This window comes from Galeopterus variegatus, unplaced genomic scaffold (genome assembly GCF_000696425.1).
Source record: "Galeopterus variegatus unplaced genomic scaffold, G_variegatus-3.0.2 Scaffold1511, whole genome shotgun sequence".
Taxonomy (NCBI): Eukaryota; Metazoa; Chordata; class Mammalia; order Dermoptera; family Cynocephalidae; genus Galeopterus; species Galeopterus variegatus.
This window is the reverse complement of record NW_007727622.1, coordinates 328474-350516: the sequence shown is the minus strand read 5'-3', so window position 1 is coordinate 350516 and position 22043 is coordinate 328474. Positions and strand designations below refer to the sequence as shown.

The window sequence follows — 22043 nt, the reverse complement described above, 5'->3', positions numbered from 1 at the left end:
TGTACATGTGAAAGTACTTTTTAAATTGTTAAATACGATGTACCTCTACCCAGTATTTTCATGAATACATGAGATAGGTGGTTTTTTAAATTATATTTCATATTTGTCAATATAATTTTTGTATTCACATTCTGTTACTAATGTTATTATGCTCAACTGCCTATTCATTGATATATATTTTGTAAATATTGTACAATTTGATCTTTTTTATGGTTTAAATTAGTATTAATTTATATTATATAAAACTTGATTGGCTGATCAAAAAATAATTTCATCATTAAACCCTGAAAGCTTAAAAATTTTTTGTTGGTGACCCTCCTTAGGGTTTTGTTCTTATCTGCTTGTATTTGGTCCAAATAGTGTTTTATTTGTTTGGGTAATCTTCTAAGACTGGAAGGGTAGTTATTCTCTTTACTTTAAGTTTCTTTGTAGGGCAAATGTTATGGGTTCTGACCTAAGAAGTGAAAAACTATTTCATAAAAACAAGCAAGATTATTTATGACTGTTTCTTATACACTAAGAGCATATATCTAACCTAAATTCACTTATGCTTTTAGTTCTGAGTCCCTTTCTGTGAACTGAATTCAAAACTCAGAAACAGGTGGCTTAATTTTAGATCAGAGCTTACACAAAGTTTAGTATGTGAATCCTCTAAAACACAAAATTAACTTAGTATGTAGCCATAATATGTAATTGACTTTGAATGTCCTTTATCTAAGATTAATCTTCTTTCACACATGGATTCATAATGTGATTTATAGTGCCCAATTGTCTGAGAGCCTCATGATGGTTTCTGGGATTTAAGACCTTGTGACCAGTTTTTTTCTTTTATCAAAAATGTTATTTTCTCACATGAAAATTTAGATGAGTAACCATTGACAAGTGCATTTCTATTTTAGTTGTTTAATGTACAATGCCGTCAGTTATCCACCATTTAGTGAGATGTCGCTGGCCCAGGAAAAGACAATAAATGGGGCATATGAGATGCTAAATAAATTTCAGCAATAGATATTTTTCTTGCGTTTCATGTCAGTAGTTTTTTGTTGCTTATAAAGGTACAGTGTAATCTTTGTCACAGTTGGCAACTGCATTCCATTGAAAAGTTGGCCTTGTAAAATATAACCCTCATTTAGTATTCATGCTTTTGTGCCTTTAAGAAAATACTTTTTGTCATTTTTGTGTCACATAACTGTAACATGATTCAATGTTTATAGGCTTAGTTGTCCTAAGGGTCATTTCTCTGTGTCACTTTATTTTCTTTTATATAGCTATAGTACATTTAAACAGTAATGCTGTACTTTTTTATAAGGGTTTGTCTGTTTACCTATTTCAAATATATTCTTTACTCAGACATCATTGAAGTAGACTTGTCAGATTATTCTGAGTATTGCAAACAGTGCCTTTTCGATGGGATTCACACTGTTTTGGGTGTCAGCTTGTGCCGTATATACACAAAATTCTGCGGAAGGCAGTTTTAACTTTTGAAGAATATCTTAGTCAAAATTTAAGAAAACAAATGTATAAAATTCCATTTTTTTCAGTGTTCAACATTTCTAGTGAGCAATGAATAGGGTTTTTTTGTTTTTTGTTTTTTTGTCTGACATACAGTGATGATGGCATTATTGATGAGCCATACATGAGACTGCAGATCATTTTGAATTATGTTAAATGTACAGAAATAAAATATTAGCATTTATATCAAGTTTTCCAATTTGAACCAATGGGCAAAACCCCACAGAAATCAGTAAGTTTACATTTCAACTTCTATCTTGACTAAGTGGAAAAAGATTCTTTAAAATGTATAACCTGCCACTATAATGTTGGTTTCATTTGGTCTACCTATTGTATGAATTTAGTATATTTAATTTAGTTTTTGTTACTCTTAACATACTGTTTGGCTTTGTTAGTTTGTAATTAAAGATGGACTGTTAAAATCATATAGGAACAGTGTCTTATTAATATGATTAATATTTTGGAAGAGCCACAAGAAACCCATGACAAAATGAATGTGAATACACTTTCTAAAATATTTAGAAAATTTTCTTTCTGCATTAATCATGTAAAATTATGTTAGTATTACAATATTGAAATTTTCCATTTAAAGAAAAATGCCATGAAACATTTGAACTGATGAGCCACAGAACTTCAGTTGAACTTGTTTTCACGTTTTAGCATGCTAAAATATACATCTAAGTTTGAATATCTTGTTTGATGCCCATTGATAAATTCAAGCACTACCACTGGTCAGTTTTGTATGGTAAAATAAATGTATGTTATCTGCAGTGTAAATATAGTACACTGTCAAATCCTTTTCCTTAAGGTGCATAGTAAATGTACAGATAGTCATAGGCTACTGTTTTGTAATGTATTATGTTTCTAATCTATTATTCCTAACCTGTTATGTTTGCAGAGAGAAAAGAAGTGAATTTTTCTAATGTTCTGTAAAATTATGCTAACTTCTACAAGTAGGCATTCTAAATAAAATTTCTAAAAAGAAAATATTGTGATCAAATGACTTTTAATATAACATCGAGTGACTAAATTAGTCCTAATTTTTAAATTTTGTGTGTGTGTGTGTGGAGGTAGTTGCAAAGGATGGTGAAAAATCTCTAATGCATGCTTTACTTGGTGCTTTATATTCATTCTTCTTGAATCTTCATAACAACCTTAAAATAACTGGAAGGTAGCCAGATTATATACATCAACAATCTGAGGTTCAGATAAGTTAACTCCAAAAACTACACTAAGAGCACAATTGAAACCACCTCTCTACAGTACACTTAAATAGAACTCTGATTGTAGCACTTCACTTCTAAATGTGTGGAATAATCCACTTCTTGAATCTGTATCAAGTAATGTAACACTTTCTTGATGAATAGAACCAGAATAAAACAAACCTTACTATTAAACATATATACTAAACCCGTATGTAAGTGTTTTCCCCTTGATTCACCTATTAGTCCATACTGACTCAAAATCAGATGAATTACAAGAAGTCTTTCCTCTCTGGTTTTCCTCCCCTTTCCTACACCCTTCTCTCTTCCTATTCTTGTCCTCTCTTCAGGGTCAAGAGGTTTCTGACTGTCATCGGTTCTGTCTTATTAACTGGGAGGAAGGAAAGGGAGGACCTATAGTATTCCTCTATCTTGTACATAGGAATAGAATAAGAAAAATAGCCCGTTGCTGTTCAAACTCAATGAAATATCTACGAGATCACTTTCTTGCCAATACTGACAACATGTTTTGACTTGAATAGGTGTTTTATATTGGGATATTATATTAATTGAGCCTTCTACATCTTATGAAATATTCCTTTTTTGGGAAGTTGGGGATAATGGGCCAGAAGAGTGGTGACCTACCACAGTAATTTGGTGGGTGTACTGTATAAACATTTGACTGTTGAGTGCTTACTATATGTCAGGAACTATGCAAAGTTTTCTAAACATTCTCTACCTCCTCAAAACCTTGAGATTTTTCTTTTATGTATCCGTTACTGAAATAGAGCTCCCCACACCCTCACATACGCTACCTGCTTCTATAGAATTGCTTGCTTAACCTAAGTAACTCCATTTTGCCCCGTTTCACCTGCAGATTCCCCCCCCCCCTTCTGCATGAGAAATCGTTGACCTCATAGAAACAAAAACAATTGCATAGAAACAGGAGCCATACACAGTGAATTGTTACATGGGAACAGGAACCATACACAATGAAAACTTGTATGCTTGACTGCTCGAATGGCTCTTTCCTGGCCTCTACGACCTAGCTCCCTAGCTTGCTTTGTGCACCTGGACAAACCCGTGTGTCAACGGGATGTAGTTTTTGTCTTTAAAAACCCCACAAGACCAAAGCCCGATGCTGCTCTTCCTCGGTTGCACCTTGGGAGATGGACGCTGGCCAGGCAGAGTGAATAAACTGCCCTTTTCTGCACGAGTGGTATGTAAGTGCATTTCCTGTGGAAGGGTGCTTCACAACATTACCTCCACTTAAAAAAAAAAAAAAAAAAAAAAAAAAAAAAAAAAAAAAAAAAAAAAAAAAAAAAAAAAAAAAAAAAGAGGACAGTGGGGACCAAGGAGGTTTACTCGGTGAATGTCACAGGTAAATAAATGCCAGAGCAAACCCAGGTCTGAATCCAAAGAGAGAGATGTTTTGCCACGACACACGCAGCAGCTTCTGGCGGGGGGGCAGGAGCCCTCCGAACTCTACCCATGGCGCCCAGACCCTCCACACAGGCCCCACTATCATGTTGACTTTGCAAGGAAGTTTCCTGGGAAACTAAAGAGTCTGAGGCAGCTGATGCCACTGGAGGGAAACGAATTCAGCAAAGAAGCTGAGGAAGGGCTTAGGGTTTCCGCTCCAGGAGCAGTTCCTGGAAAACCCTATCCGCTTTTCCACCTTTGCGGACGATTGTCCAGCTCGACCCCACGGCACGGCTTTTCCGCCAAGCGGCGGAAGAGCAGCGCGCTTGTCCAACCAAGAAGCCCCGCTGCCCCGGCTTCCGGCTTCGGCCACGGTTTCCGGCTTCCTCCCCGCCTCTTCCGTTTCCGGCTGCGCGCTCCATTTGGTTCATCCAGTTGTTCAAGCTGGCCGCAGGAACTGGTTCAGACTGTTAGTTCGATGGCCGCGGCGGGGTCTGTGAAGGCGGCGTTGCAGGTGGCGGAGGTGCTGGAAACGATCGTGAGCTGCTGCGTGGGGCCCGACGGGCGCCAAGTTTTGTATACGAAGCCCACCGGCGAGGTGCTGCTCAGCCGGGATGGAGGCCGCCTCCTGGAGGCGCTACACTTACAGCATCCCATAGCCAGGTACACGCGCCCCGGCCACCCCGAGCTGTTACCTGTACCCCCTGAGGCTGTGTACTAGAAATACTGACGCTGGGTGAGACCGTCGTATGCTAGGGGTACAGCACTGCCCAGAGGAACATTCCTGAACCCCAACTCTTAACTCCCAAGAACACTTCTCATTCCTCTTCGCCACTCCATCCAACCCTACAATCGTTAAATAGAACAAAGTAATCTGGGAAAGAAAAAACTAAGAATGTATATTAAAGGGGCTGTATTCTTTTGTGCCTACAGCTGTGAAAACATGGTTTTACCTTGATTCAAATAGACGTAGAGAGCCAGCTTTCTGAAAATCTGAATTGCTTTATTTCTTTTTTGTACAGGATGATAGTGGCATGTGTTTCCAGTCATCTCAAAAAAACAGGAGATGGTGCTAAAACATTTATTATCTTTCTTTGCCATTTGCTCAGAGGACTTCATGAAGTTACAGATAAAGAAAAGGATTCTTTGATTTCCGAAAATATTCAGACGCATGGAAGGCATTGGAAAAATTGTTGTCAATGGAAATTTATTTCCCAAGCTCTTCTAACTTTTCAGACACAAATATTAGACTATATTATGGACCAGTACTTAAGTAGACACTTTTTGTCCATCTTTTCTTTATCTGCTAAAGAGAGAACATTGTGTAGGAGCTCTTTAGAGTTGCTCTTAGAAGCATACTTTTGTGGAAGAGTGGGTAGAAATAATCGCAAATTTATTTCACAATTGATGTGTGACTACTTTTTTAAGTGTATGTCTTGTAAAAGTGGGGTTGAAGTATTTGAGTTGGTAGATAGCTGTTTTGCAGAGTTGAATGTCGGTGTCACAGGCCTTCCTGTTTCAGATTCCAGGGTCATAGCTGGGCTTGTGCTTCAGAGAGATTTTTCTGTGTACTGTCCAGCAGATGGTGACATACGAATAGTGATAGTAACAGAAACCATTCAGCCTCTTTTATCAGCTTCTGGATCAGAGTTTATTCTAAGTTCAGAAGCACAGTTTCAGACATCTCAATTTTGGATTATGGAAAGGACAAAAGCAATAATGAAACATTTACTTAGTCAGAATGTAAAATTGCTGCTATCTACTGTGAAACAACCAGATTTAGTTATTTATTATGCAGAACTCAATGGCATATCAGTGGTGGAGTGTTTATCATCAGAAGTTGTTTCTCTTATCCAGAGGATTATTGGTCTTTCTTCATTTGTACTACCACAGTCGTTCTCACAATGTGAAATCTCTAATACTGCTTTGGTGAAATTTTGTAAACCCCTTATCCTTAGATCCAAAAGGTATGTTCATCTTGGCTTGATTAGCCCATGTCCATTTATACCACACTGTATAGTTCTTTGTGGACCAGTGCAGGGTCTAGTTGAACAACATGAGAATGCTTTACATGGAGCATTTAAAATGCTTCGGCAGTTATTTAAAGACCTCAATCTAAATTACGTGGCACAAGCCAATGACCAAAATGACACATCAAGTCCTCTTATTTATAAGAATACTAGAGAAGGTAATCAGTTACCAGAGATTGGTAATGGCTCAATACAAAGGCTGTATCAGGACACAGTTGTAAAGAACAAAGATGAACTGGAAAAAACTCAAACATATTTAAAAGCATATTCAAATCTGATAGTTTCAAATGTGGAATTAGAAGCATGTATTCTAACACCAAAACTGACACCAACAGATACATTCCAAAGAAATGAAACACCGATGTGTTTGTCACCAGAAAAAAACAGGGTAATTGATTACAATGAACCAATAATTGAGAGTAATTCCACCACTAATTCAACAACAGAAAACACTAGAATAGAAATCTCTTATGGAAGTTTACAGGTCACAAAAATTGCTGGAAAGGGGAGCATGTTGCCAGTGAGAGATAAATCAGTGGATAGTTGCACTTCCCAGAGTTACTGTTCCTCATCTATGCCAGCAGGTTGTGTTTTGCCAGTGGGTGGTAATTTTGAGATCTTGTTACATTACTATCTTCTCAACTATGCCAAAAAATGCCAGCAATCAGAACAAACCATGGTTAGTATAATAGCTAATGCACTTTTAGGCATTCCCCAAATCCTTTATAAGTCTAAGAAAGGAAATAGCTTTCCACAAATATATATAAGAGCTCTTCATGCACTGCAGTCCAATCAACCCGTGGTAAGTGGTCAGACAGGTTTGGAATCAGTAACTGTTAAGTACCAGTTACTAACTTCAGTTCTTCAGTGTTTGGCAAAAATATTAACCATTGATTTGGTAATCAATATTAAGAGACAGCCTGTGAAAGTTTATGATCAAGATTCAGAAGATGAACTATAACATCTGAAGATTTTTGTTAACCAGACTTTTAATTCAACTTAAGCCATAAAGCAAAACAGGTATGTGGCCACTGATTCTCAAGTTGATTCTGTTTACTTATGAAAATAGCAGATTCAGAAGATGAACTATAACATCTGAAGATTTTTGTTAACCAGACTTTTAATTCAACTCAAGCCATAAAGCAAAACAGGTATGTGGCCACTGATTCTCAAGTTGATTCTGTTTACTTATGAAAATAACATAACTTTTAAAAGTCTTTAGAACTAGTACACTAAGGCCACCAGACTATTCAGAGGCAAATATTAGACTATGGAAAAAAACTAGAAGGAAAGCCTTCCAGGTGGGGGAAGCCAAGATCTGGGTAAATGTGTCTCTTCCCCCTTTTATGTCTCTGTCTTAGCTCTGTGTTAATCTTTGTGTTTAGGGGAGGATGTTTCTTTATAGCTCCTTTTTCCTTTTTTCATATCCTTATTTACTCTTCATCTCTCTTCACCTTTTTTTTTTTTAATTTATGAAGAAATGTAATTTATTTCTTACAGTTTTGGAGGCTGAGAAGTACAGTCCAGGGGGCACATTTGATGAGGGCCTTCTTGGTGGTGACTCTCTATAGCAATGAAGGGCGTCACATGGTATGAGCAAGAGAGCTAAACTTCTCATTCACTCTCCTTATAAAGCCATTAGAACCTCGCCCATGACAAACCATTAAAGCATCAACCCATTACTCCATGATTATTCTTCACTTTTCTACATTTAGTACATAGAATTATTTAATCTCAGATTTGGTTGGGGTCTTCAAGGGCCATCTTATTTTAACTATTTATAATATATGTTGTTTGCTTCATTTAAAGTAATTTTTCCCTACCTATAATTTGTAAAGCAGTGGGTAAAAGTCTGAAATTTCAAAAAGCATATAAATTAAATGAGTTTTTACTTATATGTGGCCCTTGGCTTATTTCCATTTCACTGGGAAAAACTTGGATAGATTTTTCACCATCCATACACCATTGAAAATATGTTACTGGAAATATGATTTGCATTGTGACCTCATTTTTATTTCTGTACTTAAAAGTTAATACCAGAAAGGGTATGAAATTCATAGTTTCCTTTTCTCCTGCCCCTAAGCTTGTAAAGATATTTCATGTATTTGCTGGTTTTTCTTGTATTTGGTGCATAGCCCAAGTTCATTAGTAGCAAATAATTTAACAGTTATTTCTTACTCCTGATGTGAATTTACAAATGTTTGTATTTTAGTTTGAAACTTACACATGCAGATAATGCTATGCATGTAGCTATGGCTAAGGACAGTCTCTTCTACTTTTAGTAGTTCTCTGTAACACCCAAAGCAGTGCTGTTTATAACAAGTATTCAGAATTGCTTGTTGAATAAAAGTCTTATTTTTAAGCCATTCCTCTAAGTACGTGTTTTCAGTTTATTTATTCAACAAATTCTTATTTACATGGGTTGAGATTGAATTTAAGAAAACTGGAGAAAAAAACTTTAGTTTTCTAAGTGGTGACTAATAACGTGTTAAAAACCTGTAACAGGGCGGGCCCCGTGGCGCACTCGGGAGAGTGCGGTGCTGGGAGCGCAGCGACGCTCCCGCCTCGGGTTCGGATCCTATATAGGACTGGCTGGTGCGCTCACCGGCTGAGCGCGGTGCGGGCGACACCAAGCCAAGGGTTGTGATCCCCTTACTGGTCACGAAAAAAAGACAAAAAAAAAAACCTGTAACATCCTACCATGCATTATCTCATGATCCTTTATATTAAGTATAGTTCTTTTTTTAAAAAGATTTATGCTATATGATACATCATTTCATTCTTGTAAATATGGAGAGAATAAATTAACTTTCTTTTACTGAATGAACCTACTTTAAAATTGCTGTTTAATTTTTTTCCATTTATTTTTTAAATTGCCTGTCAGGTCATTTTGCTTTATTTTGTTGTTGTTTTAAATACTCCTTCATGACTGAAGGCGCTCAAAGACTTCTGCAGACAGGCCCAGTGCTTTGCGTATAGTAGGCTTTTAATAGGTATAAGTAGTCGTAGTTCAGGAACCCCTTTATAAACTGGAAGTGGGTCTTTGTATGTTTCACACCTGTTCTAATATCTTGCACACAATAGATATCAAATAAATGTCTGTCGAGGACCTGTTTGTTGAATGAATTTGTCATTCGGTCCTCATAGGTGAAATTATGATTATTTCTGTTAGCTTTTGTGGGCAAGCAATCAGTTTTGGGGAGAAGCAGAAAGTGTAGAACAGATCTACACAAAGTAATCTTTTTTCTTGTAATTAAAAGAATCCCTCAGAAATGCTGATAAAGTTTTCATGGGTTATCCTTATTTACAGAATAATACTGGGGGGTTTACATAACTGGTTTAGATAGTAAAGCACTTTTAAAAACGTACATTATACTTTTACTGTCTACAACAAAGGATTTGAGGGCCGGCCCGGTGGCGCACTGGATAAGTGCACCGCTTGGGAAGCGTGGCGGCGCTCCTGCCCGAGGGTTCGGATCCCACATACAGACCGGCTCCCTCTCACTGGCTGAGCGAGGCGCGGGAGCAACACCGAGGGTTGCAATCCCATTGCCAGTGTCCGGTCCGGTACGGGGGCAACACTGAGGGTTGCGATCCGTTGCTGGACACGGAAAAAGACAAAAAAAAAAGGATTTGAGGTGACCTGCAATGATAACAGAAAAAATTACAGTAAAATCTGAATAAAAATTAAAGAATCAAGATCATGTAATTGTGAAGACAATTGAAAGTCAAACTCCTGTCCCTGTTTTCTACTCCTGCATAATGAATAAGCCCAGAACTTAGTAAATTTGGATCGTTATATTATTACCTCTTATTGTTCTGGATGTTGACTGGGCTTAACTGGACTACTTTCACTGTATTCTATTGGTTGAGCAATCACAAGGGTCAGCTGAATTTCAAGAGAGAACACAGGCCCCACCACTCAAAAAGAAGAGTGTCATTGTCACATGATAAGAGCATGTGGGATGGGATATACTGAGGCAGCTATCTTTGGAAAATACAACCCGCTACACCCTGGGAGGGAAAAAGGTGACAAGCAAGTATTAACTTCTCAGCTGAGTTTTTTATTATTGTTTTCTGAAGTTACATATAAACCCACCACCCACAAACACATTTTCTCCAATAATTTTTATGAACCTTCTTATTTTTTCTCATTTGATCAGTACACACCATTTTTATTTTTAAAATAGTAAGCATTAAATAGTTGAACATCCTTGAACTGCTTCAGCCAGGGAAGCTACATAATCATGTTATACAAGAAGTGTTATGGTATTCCTGTTTTAGACTTAAAAGGGAAGGGGAAGAGGAATGCAACTTGAGCCTGAACTTTTATCAGAAATTGTTGATCCCCTCCCAAAGGAGTAGAACATGTCTTTCCTATCATCACAGCTCAGGAGAGAAATCAAAAATTACATCTTATGAATTGTATGTGTGTGTATACATAGTTATTCATTGCAGCTTTGTAATAGCAAATGATTGGTAACCTAATCTCTAGATGAACACAAACTAAAGGGAATAGGGACAGTGATGTTGGAGGGAAACATGGATTGGGAGGAGGTCAGAAGGAGATTGCTCAGTGTATATTTTGATTTTTCAACCATTTGAGTACTACCTACTCAAAAATGAAATAAAATTTTTAAAAATAGATCTAGAGCAAGCACATAGAGAATGCTCTCCAAATAGCGATAAAGTAAGAAGGACCCTGATCTAAGGAAATGTGAGAAAAGTGTGAAAGAAAATCTATGTAAGAGACACTGACAAATCAATAGAACTTTGACAATAAAAAGGAATACTGCCAAAAAAGGGAGTATTTTCTTAGCTATACCTGGCTTAGGATTTTCTCAATAGTTCTGGGAATGTGAGAACATTCTTGCTTGGCAGGCTGCCTAGAGATGTGAACTAATGAAGAGTGCCAGCAAGCAGTGTAGCATTCACTTCCTTGAGGAATTTCCACAGTCCCAGGTCTTGCTCCCCCTTATGCAGACTCACCAAGTTTTGTCAGCACACTGAAAATGGCTCAGTCTCAGGGGATGACTCAAACAAAACTTGTGAGTGTGATCAGTTTATTTACAATGAGAATTGTCTGCGGAACTAGAATATTCCAAGCCCGTATGACCAATCTTTCCTTTATGGTTGGACCTATATGGGAAATAAAATAATAGTCATGTGCTTGCTCAGTAAGCATAGAATCAGAATAAGAGAAATCATTGAACTGCGTGATCATCTTTCCAGTTTGTTCATGCTCCAGTTCTTCCTGGCTCAGTCCTGGCCCTCCTCTACCTACATTTGCTTCCTAAGAGATCCTGCTCAGTTCCATGGCTTGCCACTAGATGTTCATAATTCCAGATTTTATATTTCCAGCCCAGACCTCTTCTCTGAATTCCCAACTGATTTATCCAGCTGCCAAATCAGTCTGCACTTGGATGCTCACCCTTAACATGTCCAAAATAGAATTGCTATTTTGCATCCCTTAAATCTGGTCCTTCGCCTGTTGTCCCATCTTAGTTAATGGCATTATCAATCTCCCAGTTGCTCAGGAAAAAGATTTATCCAGCTGCCAAATCAGTCTGCACTTGGATGCTCACCCTTAACATGTCCAAAATAGAATTGCTATTTTGCATCCCTTAAATCTGGCCCTTCGCCTGTTGTCCCATCTTAGTTAATGGCATTATCAATCTCCCAGTTGCTCAGGAAAAAAAACCCTAAGAGACACACTGACTCCTCTTTTCTTCACATCCGATAGCCAATCTATCAGTAAATTCTGCTGGTTTCACATATGAAATAGATTTCAAATCCTTCCATTTCTCATTTCTGCCACCATGGTCACTCCAGCCCAAACCCTTCATCTCTCACCTGTAGCAGCCTTCTAATGGTCTTTTTTGCTTCTATTTCACCTTGTAGTTCTCTAGAGTGATTCCACCAACTTTTATTTTAAAAAAATTTAAACCCACAAAAAAATTGAAAGAGTACGATGAACACCTACATACCCTTCGTCTAGATTCGCTGATTAACATTTTACCTCCTTTGTGTGTGTACGTGGACACGTGTGTACATACATACAAACACGAAACACATTTAACTGAACCATCTGAAAGCAAGTTGTAAACATGATTATACTTTATCCCTAAACGCCTCAATATGTATTTCCTATGAACAAGGACTTTCCTCTGCAGGACTAAGTGATTCTTTGTAAATGTAAATTGAATCATGTCATTCATCTGCTCAAAGTCCTCCAAAAATTTTCCTTCACACAGAATGAAATCCAAATTTATCACAGTCTGTACGACTGTGCATGATCTGGCCCCTGCCTATCTCTTAGATCTCACCTGACATCAATCTGCCTAGCTTTCTCCCCACTGGTTACACTGACTATCGGTCAGGGTAGGTTACGCCATGCTGTAATAACAACTCCAAATCTCAGAGGCTTAAAACAATAGAAACATTTCTTGCTCACTACATGTATGTTAGAGGTCAGCTGGCAAGTCTTCCCACATTGTTATCTTCCTCACTTCTAGGCTGATGGAGCAGCCACTATCTGGAGCAATCATATCACGAAGAAAAAAGTTCTAGAGGGTCTTCCATTGATTGGCTCTGTCCATAAATGGTACGTGTTATTTCTGCTCTTGACTCACTGTCCAGAACTAGTCACATGGTCCTACCCATCCACAGAAGAACCAGGTAGTGCAATCCTGCCTTGTACCTGGAAGGAGAGAGAACCAGAACATTTAGTAAATAGTACTAATGAATGCCAAATTGGCTGTCTTTCTGTTCCCTGAACACACAAGTTCATTCCAGCCTTTGAGCTTTCCACCTCCTGTTCCATCTGCTTAGAACTCTCTTCACCTGTGATCTTCATATAGCTCTCTTCCTCACTTCATTTAGGTATCTCTGCTTTAGTATCACATCCTTAGAGACACTTTCCTTTGACCACCCAATATAAAATAATACCACATTTCCTCCCCATGACTTCTCTCCTTCACTATCTTCCTACCTTAAGCTTTTTTTAAAAGCACAAACCTGGTGTTATTAGTGCATGTGCCTACTCGATTTAGCACTCTTAAGATGTGCAGTCCAGTATGAACATTATCAGGAGTTACTGTGGAGTTTCCAACTCCCTCAGCCTGATTCCTTTGTCTGCCTCCCAGTGGGAGTAGAGTTATTTGTTGGGTCTCCTAAAACCCCACCCTTGCCACAGACATCACCAGCCTTTTATTGCCAGTCTCAGGTAAGGTAGCAGCAAGGACCAATTGAATCTGGGTAGCGTCCATCATCTCCAGCGTGCCCACACTCACACACTCACATGTTCTCTCCCCCAGCCTCCTCTCATCCCACCAACACAGAAGCAGGGCAGGAAGAGGGATGGAGAGAAGAGGCTGGCACCTTCATATCACAAACAGCTGAGCAGTGCTTGTGGGGTGGGGCCTGTGAACTGAACAAGAGGCTGAGACTTTAATAATCAGCTTTAAAAGCAGTCACTGGAATGGGCTTAATTTAGCTAAAGAGACCCAAGTGCTGTTACTTGAAATTATTAATTTTTTTCTAGCTCCAGGATGAATTGAGACTCTAAAACTGCAAAGTTATTAGGAGAACCAGTGTTCCATGTTCTGAGTCACTGAGTAAAGACTCCTCAATTATACCTACTCCACAGACATGAATAAAGATGAAATCAGAGACAATATGGAGAGAGATCTCTTCAGTGCACAATTCCAGAGCTTGCCAAGACCCAGCAATATTCCTGTTCTTGGGTGCCATGAGACTCTTCTACTTAAATTAGCTTCAAGAAGCTAATACTCACAAGGAAGGAAACTAGTGAAAATGCCTTAATAAAGAAAAAAGGAGTGACTAGATGAAAGGAAAGTTTTATTAATTTGATTAGGAAAATAAGAATAGGGGGAGAGAAGGGATGAGTTTTTTCAGGGTGATGGGATGAAGATATTAGATTTAATCAGTATTGGCTGGAAGACCACCAGGTACCATGCATATAAATATCTTGCAATGACTAGTTAGGTATGACTGGGACGCACATCCAAACATTCGTCAGTTATATGTTGCCAGATTCCATTATGATTGAATATGTCCCCAAAAGGACGTGTTTCATTAAAGTAGTAGGTAGAGAATACATGTTTTTTTTTTCCTTTTTGTCTTTTTTTCGTGACCGGCAACGGATCGCAACCCTCAGTGTCGCGCCCGTACTGGACCGGGACCAGCAACAGGATCGCAACCCTCTGTGTGGGCCGGTCTGTATGTGGGATCCGAACCCTCGGCAGGAGCGCCGCCGCGCTCCCAAGCGGCGCACTGTAGCAGTGTGCCACCGGCCCGGCCCCAGAGAGAATACATGTTTTAAGGTTGGTGTTTTTTGTGTCCTATTTAAGAGATCTTTGCCTATTCTAAGGTTTAGGCCTTTGGAATGGTAACTAAGAAATCTCAGAAAAATACCGAATTTCAGTAATTCCTTTATAAACGCTAAATATAAGTATTTAAATATATACATATATTAAATATATAATATTAGTGCATATAAAAATATATTAAATATATAGAAAAATCAAGCAATCTAGTATAATCCATTCACACTATGAAAACTGTTTTATAATACCATAATGATGAGCTAAAGAAAAATGTGACTTTCAAGTTATCTCTTTTCTAACATAACAAACTTGCTTTGATCTATTCTTCCAACAAAACTTCTTCACAGAAATTTTTTTTTTTTTAAAGATGACCGGTAAGGGGATCTTAACCCTTGACTTCGTGTTGTCAGCACCACGCTCAGCCAGTGAGTGAACCGGCCATCCCTATATGGGATCCGAACCCGGGGCCTTGGTGTTATCAGCCCCCCCCCCCCCCGAGGGAGCCCCGGGCCGGCCCAAACAATTTTTTTTTTTTTTTTTAAAGATGACTGGTAAGGGGATCTTAACCCTTGACTTCGTGTTGTCAGCACCACGCTCAGCCAGTGAGTGAACCGGCCATCCCTATATGGGATCCGAACCCGGGGCCTTGGTGTTATCAGCCCCCCCCCCCCCCGAGGGAGCCCCGGGCCGGCCCAAACAATTTTTTTTTTTTTTTTTAAAGATGACTGGTAAGGGGATCTTAACCCTTGACTTGGTGTTGTCAGCACCACGCTCTCCCAAGTGAGCTAACCGGCCATCCCTATATGGGATCCGAACCCGCGGCCTTGGTTGTCAGCACTGCACTCTCCCGAGTGAGCCACGGGCCGGCCCCTCTTCACAGAAGTTCTTTAAAGAGTACAGTGCCCTAAAAATTCTTCATTAGATTTGCCTTTATATTCACCATTCTCTCAGAAATTCCTCCAGTCAGCAGCTCCTCTTTGGAACTGTAACATGAACCAATCTGCAAAGATTTTATAATAGCACAGTAACATGATTTTGCATTTGCCATACTAAGCATTTTCATTATGCCATACTTAGTATTGCCATACTAAGCATGGCATGGTACAGAGAACACAGGCTTTAGACCCACACTGACCTGTATTGGGATCCAGGATTTGCCATTTACTAGTTGTGAGAACAAGTTACCTAAATTTGCTGTACTTCCCTCATCAGTTCTTTCAGTTTGCTATGGTTATGTAACAAATTATCCCCAACTTTGTAGCTTGAAACAACAAACATTTAGACCTCATATAGTTTCTGTGGATCAGGAATCTGGGAGTAGCTCCCGTGGGCGGTTCTGGCTCAGAGTCCTGAGTAAGGCTGCAGCCAAGATATTGGCCAGGGCCGCAGTCATCTGAAGACTTGCCAGGCTGAAGGATCCACTTCACTCACTCGCTCACACACTCACTCATGGCTGTTGGCAAGAGGCTTCAGTTCCTCACGTTCTGAGCCTCTTCACAGGGCTGCTTGATGACACACAGCATAGCAGCTGGCTTCCGTCACAGTGAGTGACTGAAGAGAGAGCAAAGAGAAAGTATGATGCCTTTTATAATAGTGTCACTTCTGCCACATTCTATTCATTAGAAGTGAGTCACTGAGTCACTTACCTTCAATGGGAAGGGAATTAGGCTCCACCATTTGGAGAGAGGAGTGTCAAGGAATTCATGGACATAGTTTAAGATCATCATATCAGTAAAACAGAAACAATAATATCAATTTTATTGCACCCTTGAAAGAATCAAGGTTAACACCTAGAGCAGTACTGGCTTCAAAGTATGTTCATTTACTTAATCTTTATTAAGCACCTACTACTGTGCTGTATGCTCAGGATACAGCCATGAACAAAACTGGCAGAGTTCCTACCCTCATGAAGCTTACAGTTTAATGAGGAAGATACACATTAATCAAATGACACAAATAAATGTAAAATTGCTGCTTCAATAAGTGCACAATGCTTTGTAGAGGGATTTTAAATAGTCAGGAAAGGCTTCCCTGAGGAAACAATGTCAAAGCTGAGATCTCAGGGATGCGCAAATCTCAGGAGTTGACCAATGCAAAAAGAGAAGAGAGTTTTAGGTAAAAATATGCCAGGGTTAAGACTTGTGGGTGGAAATGGGGAGAGGATGAGGCACTGAAGAGGCAGTGTGGTTGGAGCAGTGAACGCAGGAGAGGTGACAAGGAGCCAGGCCTGACCTGGCGCTGCTTGTCTGTCTCTAACAAAGGAGGGGGGAAACCCCATTTTATATACTTATGTAAGATCAGTGGTTACCAGGGAGTAGAGTTTGGGGTAGGAATTAGTTATGAAAGGGCATGTGTCTGTGTATTTTGGTGGGAGGAATAAATACATTTCAAAGTAAACTAAACATAGTTGAATTTTTGATATTAAAAATAACATTTTCACAACTATGTAAAGCACAAAGTGAGGGAACATTTTAGAGATAATTAATCATGTCACTTTAATATAATATAAGCTGACTTTTCTGGTTGCTCTATTTTTATTCTGAAAAGATGTTGATATATGAATACAGTTCTAAGATCAACAATGATGCTTAACAATGGAATTTAAGAGATTACTATTTTGTTGCAAAACCAATAAAAGATATGAAGCAAAACAGGTTTTCCTGGCTCAGAAGCTGATATGGTGCTTGTGATATCATCCTTAGGCAAGACACTGATGCCATTAAGCTTTTGTAAAATTAAGGATTCAAGTATAACACTGTTCATTGCAGCATTGGATTTAACTTTCAACGGCTTGAGCTCTTGAGTTTTCCAATATAAGATATCGTTAATGAAAATGGAAATGGTCTGGGAAAACTGGACATCCATATGTAGAAAATGAAACTAGATGCATACCTCTCACCATATACGAAAATCAACTCAAAATGGATTAAAGACTTAAATATAAGACCTGAAACTATAAAGCTACTAAAAGAAAACATACGGGAAACACTTCAAGAAGTAGGACTGGGCAAAGACGTTATGAATATGACCCCCAAAGCACAAGCAACAAAAGGAAAAGTTAACAAATGGAATTATATCAGAAAGCTTCTGCACAGCAAAAGAAACAATTAACAGCAAAAAGACAACCTACAGAGTGGGAGAAAATATTTGCAAACTATGCAGCTGACAAAGGATTAATATCCAGAATATACAAGGAACTCAAACAACTTAACAGTAATAAAACAAATAACCTGGTTAAAAAGTGGGCAAAGGAGCTGAATAGTCATTTCTCAAAGGAAGACATACAAATGGCCAATGGGCACATGAAAAAATGTTCAACATCACTCAGCATCAGGGAAATGCAAATCAAAACCACATTAAGATATCATCTCACCCCAATTAGACTGACTATTACCAAAAAGACAGAACATAACAAATGCCGGTGTATGCACACAAAGGATAACCCTCCTACACTGTTGGTGGGACTGTAAATTGGTGCAGCCTTATGGAAGATGGTATGGAGTTTCCTCAAACAACTACAGATAGATCTGCCATAATGATCCAGCAATCCCAGTGCTGGGGATATACCCAAAGGAATGGAAATCATGTTGAAAGAATATCTATACTCGCATGTTTATTATAACCCTATTTACAATAGCCAAGAGTTGGAAGCAACCTGAATGGCCATCATTAGATGACAGGATAAGGAAAATGTGTTATATTTACACAGTGGGATAGTACTCTGCCATAAAAAAAGAATGAAATACTGCCATTTGCTGCAACATAGATGAACTTGGAGAAAATCACATTAACTGAAATAAGCCAGGCACAGAAACAGAAATACCACATGTCCTCACTCATAAGTGGGAGCTAAAAAATAAACAAATTTTTAAAAAAGAATGAAAGAAAGATACAACAATCACAATAAGACTTTGAACTTTCAAAAGAAGAGAAGAGGATTGAGGTTACCAGAGGTGGGAAAAGGGGAGTGGGAGGAGGATAAGAGAGGAATTGGTAAAGGGCCAGAAAAACAATTACATTGTATATTGTTGAATATACTAATTATCCTGATTTGAGCATCACATATTGCACACAGGTATTGATATTCAACTCTGTACCCCACAGATAACTGTTACAATAATAAATAAATAAAAAGAAAATGAAATGGATAGTATTCCATTGTATAAATATGCCACCATTTATTTAGTCATTACAAAGCAATGAGAATGAACAGCTACCATTGCACACAACACTGTCAGTGAATCTCACAAGCAAAAGATGCCAGGTGCAAAAGTGCATACTATATGATTCCTTCTACATAAAGTACAAAACCTGGCAAAACTAGTCAATGCTGTTAAAAGTCAGTGAAACAATCACCCGCAGAGTGGCTGGGGGAGCTAGCAACTGAAAGAGAGCATGATATGGATTTCTTGGTATGGATAATGTTATGTTTTTTGATCTAGGAGCCGGTTACACTAGTGTGTTCAGTTTGTGTTATTTGTTGAGCAGTACTCTTATGATATATATGCTTTTATACATTTATGCTATACATCAATAAAAAAATTTTTTAAATAAAAAAGAAACATACAGAATAACTGCAGAAGACCTGTATCCCAAAGCAGAAAATTATGACATTAACCCACACTTTCACCATGATCATAGATTGCTCTAATAAAAGGCTGCTATACACTTGACCACAGAACTGTTCTCCTATCTGAGAAGCCTCCCTACTTTGTTTTTTTTTTTTTAATTGACATATAAAACTTATTCCTCCTATTTAACCGAAAGTTTGTTTCCTTTGACCAACATCTCCCTACCCCACCCCACCTCCCAACCGTCAACCACCCCAACCCCTGGTATCCACCATTCTACTCTCTAGTTCTATGAGATCAACTTTTTATATTTCACATATGACTGAGATCATGTGGTATTTGTCTTTCTGTGCCTGGCTTATTTCATTTAACATGTCCTCCAGGTTCATCCATGTTGTTGCAGATGACAAGATTTCCTTCTTTTTTGTGTATATATACCACATTTTTTTATTCATTCCTCCACTGATAGACATTTAGGTTGATTCCATTATCTTGGCAGTGGAGATGAGAGTGCAGATATCTCTTTGACATACTGATTTTATTTTCTTTGGATATATACCCAGTAGTGGGATTACTTGATCATATATGCTTCTGTTTTTAATTTTTTGAAGAATACTCATACTGTTTTCCATAGTGGTTGTACTGATTTGTATTGCCATCAACAGTGTACAAGGGTTCCCTTTTCTCCACATCCTTGCCAACACTTGTTAACTTTTGTTCTTTTTATAATAGTGATTGTAACAGATTTGAGGTTATATATATCTCATTGTGGTTTTAATTTGCATTTCCCTCGTGATTAGTGATGATGAGTATTTTTTCACATACCTGTTGGCCATTTGTATGGAAGACCCTCCACCCCTTTGAGCAGGTGGCTTCAGGAGAGGTTAAGGAGCAAGGGAACACCGAATCAACAAGGTAACACACATAGCCCAATCACCCTCACATTCTCATTACAAGGTTTGGGGTTTTACATAATAAATCCAGTTGCTTAAAAACTGACCCAGCCAATAATGTGTGCAAATGCTTGAACATAGCATTTCTGTAGGAACCAGAAGTTGAAAAATCTGTTTTATAAATACTGAAAACAAGAGAAATAAGCAAATTTATCAAGCACAATTTTGTGCAAGTCCCTTTGTCAGAAGCTGTGGGGGATGAAAACATATATGACACAGTCCTTCAATAATCTTGTGATCTCATAGGGAGATAGCCCCATTCCATGAAAAGATTTACCAAAAATACATAGCAGTATGTAAGGGTTGAATGGGGGAGCCCTGATTAAATGCAGCTTTTGGCATGTGAGGTGAGAGCTTACTGTGGGCAGTAAAGAACAGAGAAAGCTTATTGAAAGGGAGTGAACTTGAGTTGAAATTTGAAAGAAAGGATTTAAAGGAATAAGGTAGATGTGGAAATGTGAAGAGAAACTTCAAGAGAGCGTAATAGTGTAAAAGATGCTAAGGGATCAATACACAAAGGGGATTTAACTGGGATTGCCTTGTGACTCAGAATCTGAGATGATATATTCAAAGAAAGTCCAGCAATTAAAATTCAAATCTTTACTGGAATCTTTCAAAGGCTGTCCACAGAAATCCGTCAAATTGGTAATCTCAGTCATCATTTCTTAAACTATATTTTTCTGCATTCCTTGAGGTCTAACATCTCAAACATATTGCAGCTATAGCTAGACCAGGGGTTGGCAAACTTTTTCTGTAAAGGGCTAGATAATAAATATTTTAGTCTTTGTGACACAGATAATCTCTGTCACAACTACTAAACTGCAATTGTAGCACAAAAGCAGCCACAGACAGTATGTAAATGATGGACATGGTCATGTATTGCTAGGGCTAGGGCTCACAGACACCTCAAGCATGTTGTACAGACTGGGTCACAAACCATTCACATGCAGGTCCATGAGCTAGGTAATAGGAAAAGATCCTGGGAGCCGTGGGTAAAAAATTAATAGGCTTTATTCAGAGCTAGAAGCATCCGCCCTAGTGGCCTCCCAGAGCATCCCGAGACTGTATATCAGAACCGTTAGTCCTTTATACTTAAGTCCATAACCCAGGACAGCTGGGTGCACCTGTGCAATTACATTAGACAATAACTAAGGAACACCAGGGTGCATGTGCTTATTTACACCACATGCTTGGCAAGATTCTGAACATCTGAGGGGCCCTGACCATTTTCCTATATTTTCCCAACAGGGTATGTTCCAATAAAACACTTTATTTATGATATCAAGTAGCCGGATTTGGCCCAAAGATCATAGCTTGCTTACCCATGAACAAGACTCATCCAGTACCCCACAAAGTAGACCCCTCCTCTCAACCTAAGTGTGCCCTTTTCTTTTGTATTCTTCCACCTATCCTTTTGCTTTGTCTCTTTCACAATTAAATATTATTCCTTATCTAAAAAAAAAATGCTTCTCATAGAAGTAGAGAGTAGAATAATGGTTACTAGAGGCTGGGGGGTGGGGAGTGAGGGAGGAAAAGTGGTGGACTCATGTGTACAAAACTATCTGCTCTAAGTGAATCATTGTGCAGTATATGCATGTACTGGAAAAACACGCTGTACCCCACAAAAACGTACAAGTAGATGTTAAAATAAAAATAAAGTTTTTTAAAAAAGATAATACCGGGGCCGGCCCGGTGGCGCACTGGATGGTGCACCGCTTGGGAAGCGCGGCGGCGCTCCTGCCCGAGGGTTCGGATCCCACATGCAGACCGGTTCCCGCTCACTGGCTGAGCAAGGCGCGGGAGCAACACCGAGGGTTGCGATCCCGTTGCCGGACACGGAAAAAGACAAAAGACAAAAAAAAAAAAAAGATAATACCAAAAAAATGTTTAATCCTTATGATGCCAAGTCCTGTTTTGTGTTAAGAATCAGGGTCAATGGGCAAAGAAAGAATAGAGATCATGGACATATTAGGGAACTATTGACTGTTTCTAGCCAAGGGGAGTG

At 38.7% G+C, this 22043-nt stretch overlaps 1 protein-coding gene across 1 annotated transcript; it reads left to right on the top strand.

Annotated features, from left to right (window-relative positions):
- The first annotated feature begins 4554 nt into the window (after positions 1-4554).
- On the top strand, positions 4555-7187 carry BBS10 (Bardet-Biedl syndrome 10). The gene is made up of 2 exons (XM_008577443.1): positions 4555-4799; positions 5159-7187. Exons 1-2 carry the CDS (start codon positions 4615-4617, stop codon positions 7125-7127), a joined length of 2154 nt encoding a protein of 717 aa, XP_008575665.1. The 5' UTR covers positions 4555-4614; the 3' UTR covers positions 7128-7187.
- Positions 7188-22043: the final 14856 nt, after the last annotated feature.

Bases quoted from the DNA above. Each gene is read 5' to 3' on its own strand.
- BBS10 (XM_008577443.1), top strand. From the start codon at position 4,615: ATGGCCGCGGCGGGGTCTGTGAAGGCGGCGTTGCAGGTGGCGGAGGTG. The intron at 4,800-5,158 runs GTACACGCGCCC...TTTTTTGTACAG, and splicing joins TTACAGCATCCCATAGCCAG to GATGATAGTGGCATGTGTTT.